The 19,279-nt window shown below is 39.5% G+C and overlaps 1 protein-coding gene across 5 annotated transcripts in view; it reads right to left on the bottom strand.

The window, feature by feature from the left end:
• The window catches only part of LOC126188882 (kinesin-like protein KIF21A), a 486,465-nt gene that overhangs the window by 171,640 nt on the left and 295,546 nt on the right, over positions 1-19,279 (bottom strand). For all 5 annotated transcript variants that reach the window (XR_007537870.1, XM_049930549.1, XM_049930552.1 and 2 more), the window contains exon 2: positions 9,560-9,782. Coding sequence is in view for 4 of the 5 variants with exons in the window: in XM_049930549.1 (XP_049786506.1) it covers positions 9,560-9,782 (223 nt within the window). In the remaining variant the exon portion in view is untranslated. The remainder of the gene's footprint in view (positions 1-9,559; positions 9,783-19,279) is intronic.

Here is a 19,279-nt window from a genome sequence, read left to right as displayed (position 1 = left end):
TCCTGTGTCTAAATCCTGTGATCAAATAGACATTGTGAATCTTGCACAGGGAGAGACCTATGATTTAAGCGGTGGTCCTATTTTTAGGCATGAATTACTATATTGCAGTGCCTGCATCATTTCGATGAACTCTGCAATGTCTTTCAGAAATGTTCTTGCATGCATGCAATCATACATCCCCTGCACACTATTCACAGTACTTGTGTGAGTATAGAATGCACACAGAACTGGAGATGGGCAGTCCACATCTGTACTGATTCAAAGAACCAGATATTTTTAAAGAGTGAATGGTGGATGATTTGGAAGAAAATGAATGATAGCTCATCCAATTTCAGAACGTGTCTCTGGTGGCTGTAATGAGTGGGATGAAAATTCTAGAATAGGCTGCTGCAACAGTGCCCCACCCTGCATCCTTCATAAATGTTTCCAAAGCTACAAATAATGCATACACCACATGCACCTGTGGATTTTCACGCTTTACTATTACATAGAGCTTTCTCCTCCATGAAAACAGAAAATAAAGAAAGCTCCATTTCTTTCTATTTATTGGCTGGTGGGCAGTATCCATTCAGCTATCTTAGTAGTAATACTATGACAATATGAAAGTAAACACTTTACCCAGTCTGAAATTCGAAACAAAATATTCAACCCAGCTAGGAATCGAACCTGGGCACCTTCGCTTCACTATCTGCCATACTGACCACACAGCTGCTGGGACAAAAGAAAGAAGTTCTTCAGGACATTACAGTAAGGCAGAAAGCACTTCCAGCATCATGTTTCCACTCTTGAGTTCAAAAGAATATCTCAAATTTCAGAAGTTCAATACTTTTGAGTGAGTTGTTACTTCTTGTCCTTGACTTAGCACCAGACTCTGAATGTGTTGTGAGTGATCATAAAAGCTGTTGTCTTCAGTTACTGTGCAGTCAGAGGGTATCGCAAAGTGATCCAGGTATCACTCCCCTCCACACAGCTTAGGCTCCCCACCACTCTCATCAATCATATATTAGGCTGTCTCATTATCTCACTGCTCTCCCCACAGCTCTCAGGAATCAGACTGCAAAATAGCTCTCTAGCTCACTACTTCACACCACTCTTACAGATCAGATTGCAAGCTAGCTCGCTGCACCCTGCCGAGGCAACTAGCTCTCACGGTCAAGATCGCTTGGAGCAGCAGACCACATGGCGACTTGAGACGTCACTCCATTCTCTGTGCTCTTGGCACAATGATGCAGCTTGCAACTCGCTTTCTTAACTGAGCACCTCTCCATCCGAGTTCAGCTCTTTATTCTTTGTATCCTTATTTGATTTGTTCTGGGCGTCCTCTTCTAGTGTTGTTGCTCGTTTTCTTGTTGTGTGGGAGTTCTTGTTAGGTGTTGTTATGTCTTCTTCTATGTCTGTTGCACTTATAGTTGCTGTTGTTGGTGTGTTGGTAGCCTTTATGAAGGTTTTAATTACTTTGGATGGGTAGGATACTAAATATAATGGTATGCACAACACACAATTATTTTAACATACGTGATAGTCCAAGTATAAAGGTTGTCTCAGGAGAAATGGTCAATATTCAGAGGAACTATCATTTGAAGCAAAAACCTAAATATGGACATATGCCCTATTCGAAATAGTTTCTGAAATGCAATATATTTAAAGTTACTTTTGTATGTTTTTCTTGAACAAAACTAAATCTGCAGCCTCTAGCAAAACTTGTTGCAGTATAAAATTAAACTACATTAAATTTCCTTTAGAAAGGTCCAATTCATTGTTTCTCAAGGGCTCACAAGTTGCATGAAGAGAGCGAAAGAATACGGAAAATCTTGCACAATGTGCATGCATTGAGGTGTAGGTAAGCCAGTTGCAGTAGTTTCCCGACCTGATATGCCATGTGCCCTACATCAAATTATTTGTCTCAACTTCATCTAGACCACTATGGAAATGAAGACCCATGCTTCTTGACAGAGCGTTAGGGAACGATACTCCAGACCCACACCACCGCACTAGGCAAGGTCCTAATGGAAATGGTTTGCCGTTGCCTTCCTCCGACCATAATGGGGATGGATGATGATGATGATGATGATGATGATGATGATGATGATGACGACACCACCCAGTCATGTTGGGGCAGGTGAAAATCCCTGACCCTGCTGGAAATCGAAGCCGGGATCCCATGCTCGGGAAGCGAGAACACTACCGTGAGATCACGAGCTGTGGCCTACACTACAATGGTATGTTGTAAACAATTACAATGTACCGAACAATAAAGAAAATAATTAACAATGTAAATTAAATATGTTCTGCCTCAAATACCATTCAGAATAATGCATATGTCCATATGAAGTATTTTGCTTCAAACGATAGTTCCTGTCGTCCCTGAATATTGACCATTCATCCTGGGCCAACCTGTATACTAAGTTTAATTTCTTATTTATTCATTTAACCTGAACAGATTGATGCCATCAGGAGTCCTCTTACATCAGACCAGAGTTTTTATGTAATTATAAAACTTATTTACATCACAGTTACTTAAAAAATCGTAATATTTTTAATATGCTATCTCTTCTTCTCTCTGCATATATTAGCCATTTGTCTGTTATGCCTTGTAGGTTGAAATTGTTGATTTTCCTCAGTATCCCTAAGTATCTTCTGTTCACTTGGTAATAATTATAATAAAGTTTTATAATCTGTCATCTTCCATTCTTCTGACATATTCCTTCTAGTTGTTTCTGTATTCTTTAACCTGGTCATTCACGTTTCTCACTCTCAGCTTTTTCTGATGTCCTCGTTCACTCTCCAGTCAGACAATGTACCCAGCTACTATTCTTAGCAATCGGGTCTTATAGTGCTTGCATTCTGATGGGAACGAGTGTTTCTGCTAGGTAAGAGATTCAATGTCTAGGGAGCAGTAGTGGGCCAACAATAAACTTGATCATCTGAACTTCAATGTCATGCTGTGCAGTAAATGCTGAGCTAAAGCATATTTTGACAGCATTGTCAGGCCAAGAAAGAATTTTTCGCTACTACAATCATTCACTTCCACAAAATAATCAATAAGTCTATGTTTTGTTTACAGTTTGTTGAAGGTTATTTCCAAAGTTAAGTACTGGTTTAATTCCTTGGAGGACAATGGGATCAGCTGCAGCTTCTACTTTGCCTACTCTTTGCTAGATCACAGAAGCTTTCCCATAGAGCATCTGGTCTTTATGTTTAGGTTAATGTATTGCCATGTCTTTGTTTCTCTCATATTGATTGACTCTGTTAGCTTTCTGGTTGTAACCAATTTTATTTTCAAGGGTAGGAAGTCGCTTGTAAGCCTGATGTGTAGTGTCTTCAAGATTCATGAACTGTTTTCGCTCTTCTGTTAGCTGTTTCCAGTCTTTGGAGGAGCATATTTATCGTGTAATACAGTTAGTTGGGTAATAAATCCATGGAGTTGGTCTTTCACGTCCAGGATTGGTATGCAAAATTTTGTATCCCAAATTATCTGTTGTGCCTCCACTGCAAGTTCAGGCACACAGGTTGGCACAGTTTATTCCTTACATATTTTACAGAGTAATGTCATGAATATTATGTTGTAAGCTGATATTCCAGGTACGTATATCTTTGCTTGTGGATTTCGTAGCAAATATATGTATGGGTGCCGGACTATAGTCTGCATTATGGGTAGGTGCAAGGTGAAATACTGTTTCATTTGAAGAGGAAACTATACACTTTAATTTGACAGTGAAGGGGCGAATATTTATGTTAGTGTTCCTACCATTACTTATATCCTCCTAAGTCTAATCGAATTTTGAAAGGTCAGTTCTGAAACAAGCTATCCCACGTACTTTCTAAGGTCTGTAGAGGATGCATATTAGGCAAATTTTCTTAAGGAATTTGATATTTACAACATATATTTCACTTGTTTGTCTTCATTAATAATGGATGTGAGAAACACAGTCAACAATAAGTTACGGCGTTTGTAAGCCACTACTCAACCTGCTCATATGTAACTTCTGTGGTGTCTTAGGACAGTGGAGTCTATATTTAGGGAACTGGAGAGCATGCTTGGCTTGAGCCAGATGTCCACTTCATTAGAAGAAAGGCATGGTTGTCGATATTCTGAAATATATAGCGGAATTCGTCAAAATGAGTTGAAAGTGATGAGCAACTATGTTCTACAGTAGCATTACAGACACTGGTAGAGCTAGTGGCTGCATGCATGAATAGACAAGTTCGTAGCTCCTAAAGCACAGGCTTTAAGAGTTCAAATGAACTGCTTTTTTCCAGTCTTTATCTGCACCATTATCCTGCCATCTTTTGGCCACACGCTATGTAGCCAGAATTCATATATCACATTACTCAAAATTTTTCTTTCAGCAGTGAATTCTTTGCATATTATCAGGTTTGCCTTCGCGAGTTTCTTAATCACTGTAACTGTTTCACGCCGTTTTTATATGATACAAACTTCACACGGTTGTGGGTCTAGGTTTCGCAGATCACAACGTTCTACATCCTACACTATAACTTCTGATTGTAGAATGTGCTGCATGTATATGTGTTCTCACTTCAAGCTTTTACAATTTGAAATGGCTATGTTAATAGTAAATATTTTAATTTTAGCAATGTACTTTTCAGTGTAGCACAACAATATGTCATCCACATTGCCTTCATCTAGAAGAATTACGAGCCTTGTTCGGTACCATTTTACCAAAATGGAAGGAACGGGAAAATGCGGCTACGGGTCAGCAGATAATTGCCATGGGCTGTGGTCATCATCAAACCTGAAGAGACATCTAAAATCGAAGCATCCTACAGTACCTCTGGAACGATGTGAATCGGGAAGCCGATCAAGGTCGCCATCGATCGATGCAAAAATTCGATAATTCATTCCTCGTGAACTGTCGTCACTGAGGTCTGCTTCCACCTAGGGTGAAGGCATCCACCCAGCAAGACAAATTGACTGTCAAGCTGCATCCAGCTCATTAGTGTCATCAAGTTCTGGACCAAGTTCGGATTTTTTCCTTTTGCGGTGCCCTCACCCTCAACTGCTTTTCATTTACAACAACCAATAAGTAATTTATATAATTAAACAAGTCAAAACATGTAAAAACGTTGTCAAACTCTCTAATACCTAGTTTGCACCACGAGTTATTTGATAAAATTAAAAATGATTTGACCACCGCAACGACAGTCTGTCTTACGTCTGATGTGTGGACGAGTGTAAAAACATCTCAAAATGAGTAAAGTCTGTTATCCCAAATATAATGTCAATTTTAAAATCACTTCCATAACAACAGAAGATGCGTCAAATAAGAAATTAACAGCATGCTTCTGACACTTCCGCACATCTCACGCATTGCACATTCTTTAAACCTCGCTCTGCAGCACACAATTCAGATGCCCACACAGAAAACCGTTGACGAGGTCACATGAGTTGTTATCTTTCCTAAGGAGGGAGTCTTTGCTTTAAGAAAATTTGCTGAAATACAAGAAAATTAAAAACGACTGAAACTGAAGCAAGATGTCCCAACCATATGGAACTCTACTTACGAAATGCTGCAAAGATTTACTTTTTAAAGATCCCATAATTTACTGCCTCGCTATTTTAGATGGAAAATTAATCACCTTTAAGGTACAGACTGAAAGATAATGCAACAGCCTTTAAGGATTTTCAAAGTTTTCCATGAGATAACCCAAGCAGTGTCCTCAGAGGAAACAGTCTCTCTTTTAAAAATGAAAATCTTCCCAAGATGAATGAAACAGTAACTAAAATCTTTTAAAGACAAAAATAAAAAATATACTCAAGAAATAGCGAGTGGTTGATAACTTTCGTAAAGCGTTATCAGTGTGGTTTGGGGTTACCTCCAACAATGAACTGATTAGTCAGGCAATGTTACTGGACCCCCAATTCAAAGGCAAGGATTTTCAGACGACAAAACATTCCAGGACTGCTAAGCGGAGGATATTGCAGAAATATAGGCGTCGGTTGTTTAACAAGAAAAAATAAGAGCTCATTTCTCAACCAGTTATCACTGTGACACATGAGACTACTTCATCTGAGAGGAGTTCAATGAAACTATTAGTCAGCTGCAAGGAAGTCACGACCCAGAAAGAACAGCAACTGTCAAACTGGACAAATATTTAGTGGAGGGATATTTGCCTAAATACAGAAATCCCTTAAATTGGCGGGAAACAAGAAAACTGCTGTGACCAGCACTGTTTTATTTATTTATCCACCCGTTGACAAATATTGTATGGATGTTGTCAAGGGTACATGTAAGCCATTTCAAAGAAATGGGACACAAACAATATACAGGTAAAAAAGTACAAAACAAAATAATACAATGAAGTTAATAATAATAATACAATGAAATTAATATAGCCTATATACATCCCTGCTTGTTATTTTAAATGCATAGTCTGTTTTTCATAAGGCTTTAGTTTTGTCCTCCCTAAATGGCAAGTCCTTATATACACAACACTGCTTAAGTATATATTTACATCACACAACAGCTGTCCTTTAAGTATGTAAATGTAATGAATAATTAGGTACAGATAGAGTATTTTCCATTTTGCCTTTATAAATACCATCAGAAAAAAATTATTGACCTACATAGTCATTTACAGAATAAAAACATTGTTCTACTAGAAATTTTTAAAATTCTGTTTTAAATTTGTTATCATCTTCTAACTGCCTGATGTTGACTGGCAGTGCGTTGTACAGTTTTGCACCGATATGGCTCACATGCCTTTGTGTATTCGTTCTTTTTGTTCGCTGAGTATGGAGTGCTGCGCTATTACGGGTATTGTAGTTATGAAAGTCGGCATTTGTCTGAAAATCTGCAATGTGGGTCCTGACATACAAAACACATTTGTATATGTATAATGATGGTATAGTAAGTATTCTAAGCTTTTTGAATATGGGTTTGCAGTGTGTCTGTGGATGACTGTGAGTTATTATTTGGATGGCCCTCTTCTGCAACAAATAAAAAATTGTTTTAGGCGCCCTGTTGTGGAACTCCAAAATATTATTCCGTATGTGGCAAGAGACTGAAAATAGCCGAAATATGCCATTCTGGCACCCTCTGAGGTACAAACATTTTCAATAATTCTGAGGGCAAAACAGGCTGAATTAAGTTTCTGTGCAAGTTTTATTACGTGGTCATTAAAATTTAAGTTTTCATCCACATGAATCCCCAGCAATTTTGTGGATGTCACTCTGTCTAAGGCTTTGTCACCCCACACCAGATCGAGATTTATATTTTGACATCTTTTCCCAAACTGCATATAATTTGTTTTATTTACATTCAATGTCAACCTGTTTGCATTGAGCCAAGAGTGGACGTAATTTACTACTATCAGCAGTTGTTGGTAGCAATTGCTTTGGTTCAAATGGCTCTGATCACTATGGGACTTAACTTCTAAGGTCATCAGTCCCCTAGAACTTAGAACTACTTAAACCTAAGGACATCACACACATCCATGCCCGAGGCAGGATTCGAACCTGCGACCGTAGCAGTCGCGCGGTTCCAGACTGTAGCGCCTTTAACCGCTTGGCCATTCCGGCCGGCGCAATTGCTTTGGTGCACTTATTATCACACTAGTATCATCTGCAAATATTATTGCTTTGGCTGCTTCATCTGAGGTGTGAAAATCATTTATATAGACAAGAAACAAAATGGGCCCTAGGATGCTGCCTTGTGGTACTCGTATTTCTACATTTTTTGCCTCTGATATCAACTGGTTCTAAAAGAATTATGTATCATAGGAACATCATTGGCCTATGAAGGAATATTTTCAAAAGCAGGCAAAATGTGCACTAAGAGAAAGAGACATTGACTAAAATTGGTAAAATTTCATTTATAAATGACAACTGTTCCGGCGTAACATCAAGCGCCGGCACGTCGGCCTGAAACGTTACAGCAGAGAGGGCTGTGAGACGACATCAGCAATTGATACGCTGACTAGGACGACACCATGACAGGAGCGGCCCTATACGAAGAGAATGTAAGCGCCGCTCCCCCTAGCCGCGGACGCACTGGAAGACGAGCCGTGATATAAACATTATAGCAGTGACTTGTGAACTGTATTATTTGCTTGCATGGAAGTTGTATACATCGAAGTGCACTGATTATTTGAACGTCGCGATTTGCTTGCGATCCATCTTTATAAATACGTAAAGTTAAGTATTATCTATTTAACTTACTGTAATAAACTCCATTAATAAGATTTGCTTGAATTATTGTCTAGCTATCCGAGAAAATAGCTTTCTAGGCACCCTATATTAAAAGAGTGGGAAGGATACCACGTTGGCCGGAACAACAATATTTATTAACTTTTTCTTTATGGGAACACACACAGTAATACTAACTGTAAGTGATGACTGCAGATACACTTCAATTACAGCTGTTATAATTTTTGTATTTTTTTCCATTAAAAGAATCAACACATAACAAGAGTCAGTCTTCATTCTTAAAATTTTTCTGCTTGATAAAAAATATTTAGGATTTTGTTGTTATATAATTTAAAACGCCTATATCTGAAAATTACTACGGACATAATACAAAATTATTTCTCCTCTTTATATGTTCTTTCACAAGCCCAAATCAGATAAAAATACAGATTTAGTGACCTGAATAAAAAGACAATCTTTCTTCTACTTATTTTTGTGGTTGAGGTGAGTACTGAGTCATGAAAAAGAGCCAGTTCAGTGCGTCACCAGTTCTAAACTGATCTGTGAAAAGAATAGTTTTGCCAATCTATGCGCAGAACGCTGACATATGGAAGTTTGGATTTGTCCGGAACGAAGTGGCAAAGCAGGGAGTTCGCATCACGGTCCGGCACAAATTTTCACTGTCACCAATACATTGTGTAGCTGGAATTTCACCCTGTTCACAAATACAAATAGAATTCTTATGTTCCGTACACCTGATGAGTGCAGCAGTGCCTGTTCCTTCAGATATGAATGCTCGTCTGAAGGAATCTAGAAATAATGCCTTGACTTTCATCATATGTCTCTCACTGTACGAGATTCAACATATTTGTGCTAGTATATGATGTAGACAAAATGACGACATATGGAAGTTTGGGTATGTCCACGCAGCATCCTAGGATACCCAAAGCGGTTACGTCAACCACTCGCGTAAAGTGGGAAATCCGGTTTCGAGTCCTGGTGTGACACAAATTTTCATTGTCACCAATTCGATGTGTAGCTGGAATTTCACAATATTTGCAAACACCAATAATATGATTCTTATACCTCATACAGCTGATGGTCGTAGTAATGCCTGTTCCTTCAGACATGCGGACATATCTGAATGACGTTGCACGGTACATTGAAACAACAGAGGCACTGCAATATGGGACTTTCACATTCAGATCAGATGTATAGTATGGCATCAAAGTTACCAGACATGTTAAAAGACAAAACGTATGTAGTTTGCATTATCTTGCATCTGCTGATCCAAGCGTAACACCATCACTTTTCTCTAGTTGATTCCCATATTATGATGCCAAACATTAGAACTATGCTAGTCTCACATTGACTGTTACTCAGTCCTTCACTGCGCAAAGATTTCGAACTTACTTGCCCATATGCTAGTACTGTTGCATTGTATCCTTCCAAGGAACCATCAACCAAACTGCTGACACAGGTACCATAAATTTCATCTTGCATTACAGGCATATCAAATACATAGTCATATGTGAATGCCTTATCCGAGCCCAGAGTCACCTGCGGCTCTCCTGGGGTCACAGCAGTACATACACGACACATGTCTATTACTTCTCGAGGAATCTGTGGTCGGATTCTGAAACAAAAATAAGAAGCATGCTCAGTATTCAAAAATAATTACTTTTCTGCAGAGCTATGAGTAAAAGTTATTTTAAAGGAACTAATGTCGATGAATTATATTCTAACCTTTACCGGCTAAAAAAGTACGTAATTGGAAGTATCTCGATATTTAGAGCAGTGTAACTTTTTCAGGCGTCAAGGAGGGGGTATGAGTCGAATGTTCTGTCAACAAGTAGGTGATATCACAGAGGTTGTGCCAATTCATAAGATGTACATTGTAAAGGGTAAACAGTGGATTTTGATAATGTTTTGAAGACAACTTAGACAAAAATTATTTAAACAGGTTCAAAGTCATAAGAATAACGCTCAGAAAATTTATTAGCCGTTATAGATAAAAACACTTAATGTGGGGGAGAAAGATAGGGGAAACAAGGAAAGAGTATGTGGTAAACCCTTAAAAGGTCTAAGAACAATTCCAGTGACCTTTAAAAGTTTAGCCCCCAGTAGGCCTAACGGCCTCCGACGGATATTTTTACGACCACCGTTCTTAGACCATGTTACATGGTTGCAGGCGGTACACCATTCCTCGCAGACACATCGGATCGACAACGCTAAAACAGCAAGTCGGGAAGTTCATTCACGTACGCACAAGATAGCTCCTTCCTGCCATGTCTCCACAGTAACCCATCTTACTGCGCTGCTTCCACTCATATGACTGCCTGTTACCATTTGTACAACTTCTACAGAGCTCCAAAGCGATGAGCGTGCTCTTTTAAGATAGTGACCAATATTTTGTCCCGCGATCTTAATTAAGAAACTATGTGTAAATATTTCTAGTGACTTCGTATGGTACGGAGAATGAACGTGTGAGCAACGTTGCTGCGCTATCTGCAGTGGGTGTCATTGGCGCTTCCGGAGACGCATTTGACGCTTTTGGCTACAGCTGTCACTGCCTCACGAGCTATGAGCTATATACGCCAAACATTCCGCGCGCCAGGTGTTTACTACGTACCGCGTCCTTGCAGGGAACGTTTCAGAACTCGCTTCGTGTCCTTTACAGGCAGTGAGTGACGCAGTGCGCACTACGAAGCTGTTCGCAACACAACTTGTGACGACAACAACGGTGGGATGCTGCACAGATCGTAATTCTTACACCTAGTGAATGCCTGCAGAACAGTCAAATGAGTGTTCGACAACCAAATAAGCGGCAGAACACTTATTAGTTCAACAGAAGTGAGTGAGTGTGTGTGTGTGTGTGTGTGTGTGTGTGTGTGTGTGTGTGTGTTTTATAGAAGTCCTCCATTAAATTTCGGGTATGCAGCCGCACAAACAAAATTTCTTACATTGATATATAGGCCGCGTATCGTCTGAGGATGGAAGACATTTTATTTGCACGGCTGTATGCCCGAAATTTAATGGACTATTCATTAGAAATCCTGTTCAATATCGGATATAGTACAATCAGTAACAACAGAGGTTGGCAAAAAATATTTTGAACTGAATGTTCAAAATTGATTCGTGTGCTAATGGGTTGGAAACCGCATGTGATCGGCCTACACAACTACAATGATACCACCAGCAATGTACCCTGGAACGCACACTTTCAGGAACTCATTTGATACAGGATCTTTTGGTGCAGCTCCACACGAAGTGTTCGTTTCATGGCAACGTTGCGTCGGAAATGGATCTGTCCCGCATCCTCGAACCTCATGCAGGGGTCGCTACTTCTAATGAGTTCGTCGTCTATAGGACGCTCACCCCTACTTCCCTATTTATGAACAGGTTTCCTAAAAATAGCTACCAGTCACAATTTTTAATATTTTTGTTAATTATTTAATACTGTACTTGTTTCGACGTATAACACTAACAAGCAAAAAACGGCAGTACACAAGTATCTAACAAATGTACGTAGATCTTGAAGTACCAGTAGTAGTTTTCTGTCTTTGCTTGTGTTTTGGTCTGTTCTGATCATTTAAATGGCTGTCTTTTTGAGGCGTCTTCGTTGTCGTCCATTGTCGTGGCTGTTCTGTTCATCTGAAATGGCTGTCGTCTTGTGGCGTCTTCACTTTCGCCCATTGTTGTGGCTGTCTGCATTTTTGCTGTCCATTGTTAACACACTTGTGACGAGCATACACTGAAGACAGTGTTGCCAATTTAGCGACTTTGTCGCTAGAAATGGCGACTTTTGCCTTTGTTTTAGCGACAAAAAGGAACTTTTTAGCGACAAAAATTATTTACCGTCTTATCTGGCGACTTTTTGTGTACTGATGCCTTTTGATGTAGGCCAGTATTTTCATTAACAAAACTAAGATTTTAAGTATAGATTGGGTACTACACTGACTTTGTTCTAGATTTACTAAGTTCAATTAAGTTCTTAACAGATCATGTAGCATTGTTCAGCATTTTGTAATTGCCTACAGAGTAAGAAAACCTTGAGTATAGAACAATTCATTATCCACTAGCCTGTTATCATCGATAGTGTATCGATCTATAACTCTTCAACTTTTGAACTCCCTTTATTTTGACAAAAAACATACGTAATATTAAGCATAATAAAATATATTTCTGTCCAGAAACCTCTAATTTTTCGAAATGTTAACGCGCAGTCAAATTATCACTACATGCACAGTGGTAACGCAAGAACAATTCGGTGGGGGTATCTCAGACAATATTACGGTTTAAACAATGAACAATAGGACTGATATCGAGTTACCAAGTGAGTAGATTGTTTCATGACCTCTAGTTCGCCTGAGTTTTAATGTATTTTCAGTGATTATAAACTGGTGAAACTTATGTTGTGGTGGCTTGCATAAGGGATTTACCGCAGAAGAAGAAGCAGTACACTCAAAAATATCGGGATGCGTGGGAAGCAGAACCTGAATTCAATGGGTGGCTGAAACCAGTCGTTGGAGACTTATCCAAGGCAAGATGTCAAGTATGTGCAACAGAGTTTTATGCTAAACTGTGTGATATTAGAAAACATTCGAAAATATTAAGCATAAACAAAAAATTGATTTTTAAAAAAAATACAAACCACCTTACCTGTGAAAAATGTTCCGAAAACTACAGTTAGAATAGCAAGCAGAGGGGAAGGTGCCCTTTCTTTATTTGTTTTCTGAACGTTGTTCTATTTTAGCTGTAGATCATTTAGGAATACTGTGCAAGAAGGTGTTTTCCGGTGATGAGGGCGTTAAAAACATGCAATTACATCGTACAAAGTGCACTAACATTATAACTGAAGTTTTGGCTCCATATTTTACACAATCATTGGTTGAAGATATACGTAACCATAAATACAGTATACTAATAGATGAATTCACAGATGTATCAATATCTAAAATGTTAGGTGTCGTTATACGGTACTATAGTGTAAACAACCAAACCATTAGATCAACATTTCTCAAACTAGCTGTAGTAGAAACTGCAGATGCAAGAAATCTGTGAATTCTTTGAAAGATCCCAAACTTCCAATCGCTAATATGGTAGGAATTGGCACAGATAATGCTTCTGCAATGGTTGGAATAAACAATGGGCTTTTCGAACAACTAAAGAGAGAATATGGTTTGAAGCATTTGGTATTGATCCGTTGCATTTGTCACACTCTTCAGCCTGCAGTTTCGCACGCCTCAGTGAATACCACACCTAAAAACAGAGTTTCTTGTACGGGAAACCTACAATTGTTTGTCCATTTCACCCAAAAAAGGTTTATGAGACAATAAATTGTGGAAAACAGCTACTAAAAATTTTGTAGGTCTGTGCAACACGTTGGCTTTCAATTGAACCAGCAATACGAAGAATTCTGGAGCAGTGGGAAGAACTAAAGCTACATTTTTCACTTTCCATGGTTCAAGAGAATTGTTACAATTTTGTACAAGGTGTATTGTGACGACTCAAATTATCATTATATGTTTTACCTTAAGTATGCTTTAAAAGACGTACAAATAGCAATAAAAGCTTTTGAAGGAGTAGACAATGACCCCACTAAATTACCAGATACACTTGTATTTCTCATGCAGTCACTCGGACAAAACATAGTTTTTCCAACTGTTGATTTGTTGACAACACCAGTTCCAAGTGAATGTATGTACACAAATCCGAACCTTGGCTTTATGTTTGAACAGAAATTGTCTGAGTCAAGTTTGTCTGAAGAAAATAAAGTTTATTTGAAGAAGAGATGCATTCAGTTTAGTGTGAAACTCGTAAAAGAAATTCACCAAAGACTGCCAAGTAACGTTACGATCCTGAAAAATATGTCAATGCTGAATGTTGAAGAAACACTAAAAGTGAATGTAGCCAAAGAATTAGGTTTTAGTGGCGATTTCATAGATGGTATGCTGCAAGAATGGCATAATATCAACTTCATTTTGTGGAATAACACTACTAACACTGTTCGATTTTGGAGTGAGGTTTTGCAGTATAAAAATGCCGCAGGAGAGAATCCTTTTTCTTTGATTTCACAGCTAGCAACGACTGTTCTATGCCCACCGCATTCAAATGCAGAAGTGGGAAGAATATTCAGTTCTATGAACATTATAAAAACTAAACAACGTAACAGATTATCGTTAAAGACAATTAATGCTTTGATCATATTGAGAGACACCAGCTGAAGAAACAAAATAAAGATTGTGCATCTTTTGACATACCGTCAGATGTATTAGAGCTTATTGGAATGAAGAAAAGTTAGTCTTTTGCGACAAAACCAGTCGAACTGCAACATCACCTTTTGAGCGACGTTCAACCCACTACATCAACAACAGTTCTGTCAGAGCATGAAACAGAAGAGTTATTCGATCTACTGAGTGACGACGATGAATAGCTCACATACCGGTATGTATACATTTTGTAACCTAATTTGAGTTCTTGCTTTCTTTTATTACAAATATAGTTGTGTTTTTCTAGTATATTTGACTATTGTGATTGAAACAACAATTAACGTGTTGCGTCAATTATGATAACATGTTTAATTAAACGTTAGCGTATTTTATACGTACGTTGTTGCAAGCGATGCGTCAATTAATTAAGACAATATAGCAATTTCGTATGAGACAATTTTTATTAATATTTTATTACCCCCTCCCCCCCCCCCACACACACATATACACACACTGGCTTATTGCACCATTCACAGCACGAAATTTTCAGTAATAAAATCAGTTTTAGCGACTTTCTAGCGACTTTTGATATTGAATCTAGCGACTCAGGTTTTTTTAGAGTTGGTAACACTGACTGAAGAGCGTGGAGGAGATGAGAGAAATCTTACTTGTGAGTCTTGAGGCTGTGTCCACTCTCCACAGCAATTGTCTGTGTGACATGGGAAGGCGAGAAAAACCCGATAATAGCTTTGTGAAGGCGTCAATTTTTCTCAAAACGACGTTTGTCTAACGACAAGATCATCGAAAAAGTTGCAATAATTGTCATTTACTGCGATTTGTCTATAAGTAAAAATGTAATACATAAAAAAATAAACTTCAAACTCAAACCGAAATCATTATATTTGTTTGACAACTGCTTCTACTCCACATAATATTTTAAATGTGTATAATGCGCGTATGTAGGTGTGTTTCACTGCAGTTCAATGGAAAATAACTATGCATAAAAAAGAATTACTGGTATCACAGACTAGTACAAAAGACTACCGTAAAAGTTGTCAGTATGATATATTTTTCGGTGTCAACAAGCATGAGTTTAAACTAACTCGTTCGACATTACAGTGGGAGAACGCATTTATGATCCATTGAACAAGCTAACAATTAACAATGTTCTCTAAGTAACTCGACGGAATGCTGACCGATAACGTCGAAAACTACCGATGTCTCGACAGGTAACCATCCCTTTCATTTTATGGCATTTTCCAATTCGTGACAGGGATTTACGTGTCGAAACACTGGAGTTTTTGACGAAGTTATACAGCCGCATTCTCGCGAGTAATACAAGAAAATGGGAAAAGCTTAACTCTCCCTTGGGCAATCAGTTTAACATTATAGTTTGAATACTTCACAGGCTTCATATTCCTAATCAATAAAAGCTAGGAAGTTCTCATGCAACTGATATGACTAAAATGTTTCTAAACCACGAGTGTTTAAAGCCAAGAAAGATCATTACTTCACTGTGTTTCAAAGTCTACATCATAATACCATCTGCTGAGTCCATGCCCGAACCATCTGATGGTAAATTTAGGATGATGCGTTCAAGACTTTTATCCATCTTCACCTCCTTGTGAAAGTCTTATTTCCGAAACTTCAACGTGACACACACTGTGTGCCCTAGCCTGATGGGGGATGTCGTCTATTGCTTCATGCACAAGACTTTCAGTATCTTTTATCTTTGATGTCCCCCCCCCCCACGCACACGCGCCCCCCCCCTCCCCCCCCCCCACACACACACACACACGCGCGCGCGCGCTTAATTCCATCGGTTTATCCTCACAAAAATATGTGGGTAAACGCAAAACTGTGTGACCACATTCACATGCAAAAAAAGTCAAATTTGTACATTCTGTCGCTTGACTTTTATAAAGTAACAAGCTACAGGAGTTTAGCACGAGTCTGACTTATATTGTCCGGAATATTTTTATTTTTCAGCCAGAGCACAATATCCCCTTTCCTGATACACGTACTTGGTAATTCCTCTTTAACAGCCGAATGATAACTGGCACGGTAGTTACTATGACCGACTTCGAAGTTAGGTATGGCAAGAACTGTTCAGTGAATCACTTCTTGCAAGTGACAACGTTCATTTCCGAATGGTAGTCACTACCGTTTTTCTTACACCTAAATAAAAGTTTACTCTCAGGAACCAAATCAGAAGAAGAGCATGCAGAATAAGTATCCGAGAATCTTCTTCTATGGGAACTTTAAAACCGCCAGTCCCATCCTTCATTTTCCAGCAGGTATTCATGGAATGATTCTGATTCACCAATGTTTCACCGAGGTAACACAATGTAGAACTACTTCCTCCTCTTTTATGGTGCGTCTTTATAACGGACGTCGTGCTAGGTATTTTAAAATTATTTGCATTGACGAAGCGCTACCTTTGAAGCCAGTCTGCTCATGCATAATTCTAGAAAGCTTTTGTGATGTTACATATTCCCTTCTTATATACATTTCAAACATGGAGCGTTTTAAAACTTCGTTGTCAAAACCACCTACTTGTGTCACAGGTTTCTTGCGATTAAGATGATTTTCAGGCGATACTAAAACAAATTTTCCTGGGGTTTCTACAGCTCCTACACTTTTGTTTACTATGTTCTATATAGTTCTCTTGCTAAAACGTGCTTCTGCAGTTCGTTCTTGAGTCTCCAAAATGTCAAAAATTGAAGTCCCGATTTCAGTTCCACATTTGAAGAAGTTGTAAATGCGGGACGTACACCTTGTGGACGGCTTGTGAAGCATCTTTATTACATCCAAATGATTACTCTGCAATTCACAATTGTATGGCACAGCGTTCGTAAAACCACCTTCAAGTTATTCCCCCTTTCGAATAGCGCGCAGGAAACACGACCCCTTTAATCTTTCCGTGCGAGCTCTAATTTCTTTTATTTTATTATGATGATCAGTTCTCCCCTACGTAGATGGGTGCCAACAAAGTATTTTCACACCCAGAGGAGAAAGATGGCGACTGAAACTTCATGAGAAACTCCTGACACAACGAAAAACGCCTTTGTTTCGATCATTGCCACCCCAATGCGCTTATGATATCCGAGGCAGTCTCTCCCCTACTTCGCGAAAATACGAAACGAGCTGCCCTTCTTTTAACTTTTTCGATCAATCCGATCTGCTATGGATCCCATCCCCAACAGCAGTAATCTAGAAGCGGCTGGAAAAACATACTGTAAGTAGTTCTTCAGTAGACCTGCTCCATTTTATGATTGTTCTGCCAATAAACCGCAGTCTTTGGAATGCTTTGCACAACGCTATCTATGTGATAGTTGCGTTTTAAGTTATTCGTAATTGTAATTCATAAGTATTTAATTTAATTTACAGCTTTAGAATGGTTTGTTTTATCCTGTTAACTGAATTCACTCATGTGAATGACTTCAGACTTTTCATTATTTAGTTTCAATTGCCACTTCTCTCACCATACAGATATCTTGTCTAAGTCGTTTTCTCATTTGTTTTAATCTCTGATGACTTTGTAAGATGGTAAATTACAGCATCATCTGCAAAGAATCTAAGAGGGCTGCTCAGATTGTTTCCCACATCGTTTATTAGATCGGAAACAGAGGAGCGCCTGTAACACTTCCTTGCAAACGCCTGATATCACTTCTGTCTTATTCAATGATTTTCGTCGATTACTACATACAGTAGGAAATCACGAATCCAGTTGCACAATCAAAGACATGCAATTTAATTAAAGTTGCTTGCCGTCACGTGACACAGCAACAGCGCAGCATTCGGGAGAGATTCTCTCACAGTCTACTTTGTAACTCGCAGCTAGCCGCTCGGAAAGAGAATGAACCTTGTTGGCTGCTAAGCTGTTGAATGGTGGGAGATGCGCAGAACGGCTGAAAATAGAGCCGCCTTTCAAGATGACGCGAACTATAATATCGTGTTAGGGCCCCCGCCAACACGCACAAGTGCCGCAACACGAGATGGCATGGTCTCCACTAATGTCTGAAATAGTGCTGGAGGGAACTGACCCCATGAATCCCGCAGGGCTGTCCGGAAATCCGTAAGAGTACGAGGGGGTAAAGATCTCTTCTGAACAGCACGTTGCAAGGCATCCCGGATATGCTCAATAAAGTTCATGTCTGGCGGCCAGTGGAAGTGTTTTAACTCAGAAGAGTGTTCCTGGAACGACTCTCTAGCAATTCTGGGCGTGCGGGGTGTCGCATTGTCCTGCTGGAATTGCCCAATTCCGACGGAACACACAATGGACATGAATGGATGCAGGTAATCAGGCAGGATGCTTATGTACGTGTCACCTTTCAGAGTCGCATCTAGACGTATCAGGGGTCCCATGTCAACTGCACATTCCCCGCACTATTACAGAGCCTCCACCTGCTGTAACAGTCCCCTGCTGACATGCAGGGGCCATGGATTTGTGAGGTTGTCTACATACTCTAACATGTCGATCCGCTCTATACAACTACAAAAGGGGGGGGGGGGGGGTAGGGGAGCAGCTCATTACAAAGCCATAGATCAACCTGGTATGCAGGATGGTACATTTGCGCCAGGAGTGTCGCAGCGAAGAACGTCACGTTGTGGGTGTCTCCTTGATCGCACGAGCCGGCCGGAGTGGCCGTGCGGTTCTAGGCGCTGCAGTCTGGAACCGCGCGACCGCTACGGTCGCAGGTTCGAATCCTGCCTCGGGCATTATGTGTGTGATGTCCTTAGGGTAGTCAGGTTTAAGTAGTTCTAAGTTCTAGGGGACTGATGACCTCAGAAGTTAAGTCCCATAGTGCTCAGAGCCATTTGAACAATTTTTTTGATCGCACGAAGTTTATCAGACATAGTGATGCCGCCGCCCCCCCCCCGCCTCCCCCAAGAGTCGGCCCATGTCTGAACTACCAGT

The sequence above is a fragment of the Schistocerca cancellata genome, chromosome 5 (assembly GCF_023864275.1).
Source record: "Schistocerca cancellata isolate TAMUIC-IGC-003103 chromosome 5, iqSchCanc2.1, whole genome shotgun sequence".
NCBI classification, from domain to species: domain Eukaryota; kingdom Metazoa; phylum Arthropoda; class Insecta; order Orthoptera; family Acrididae; genus Schistocerca; species Schistocerca cancellata.
Note: the sequence above shows the minus strand (reverse complement) of the source record. Positions and strands in the feature narration are given on the sequence as shown.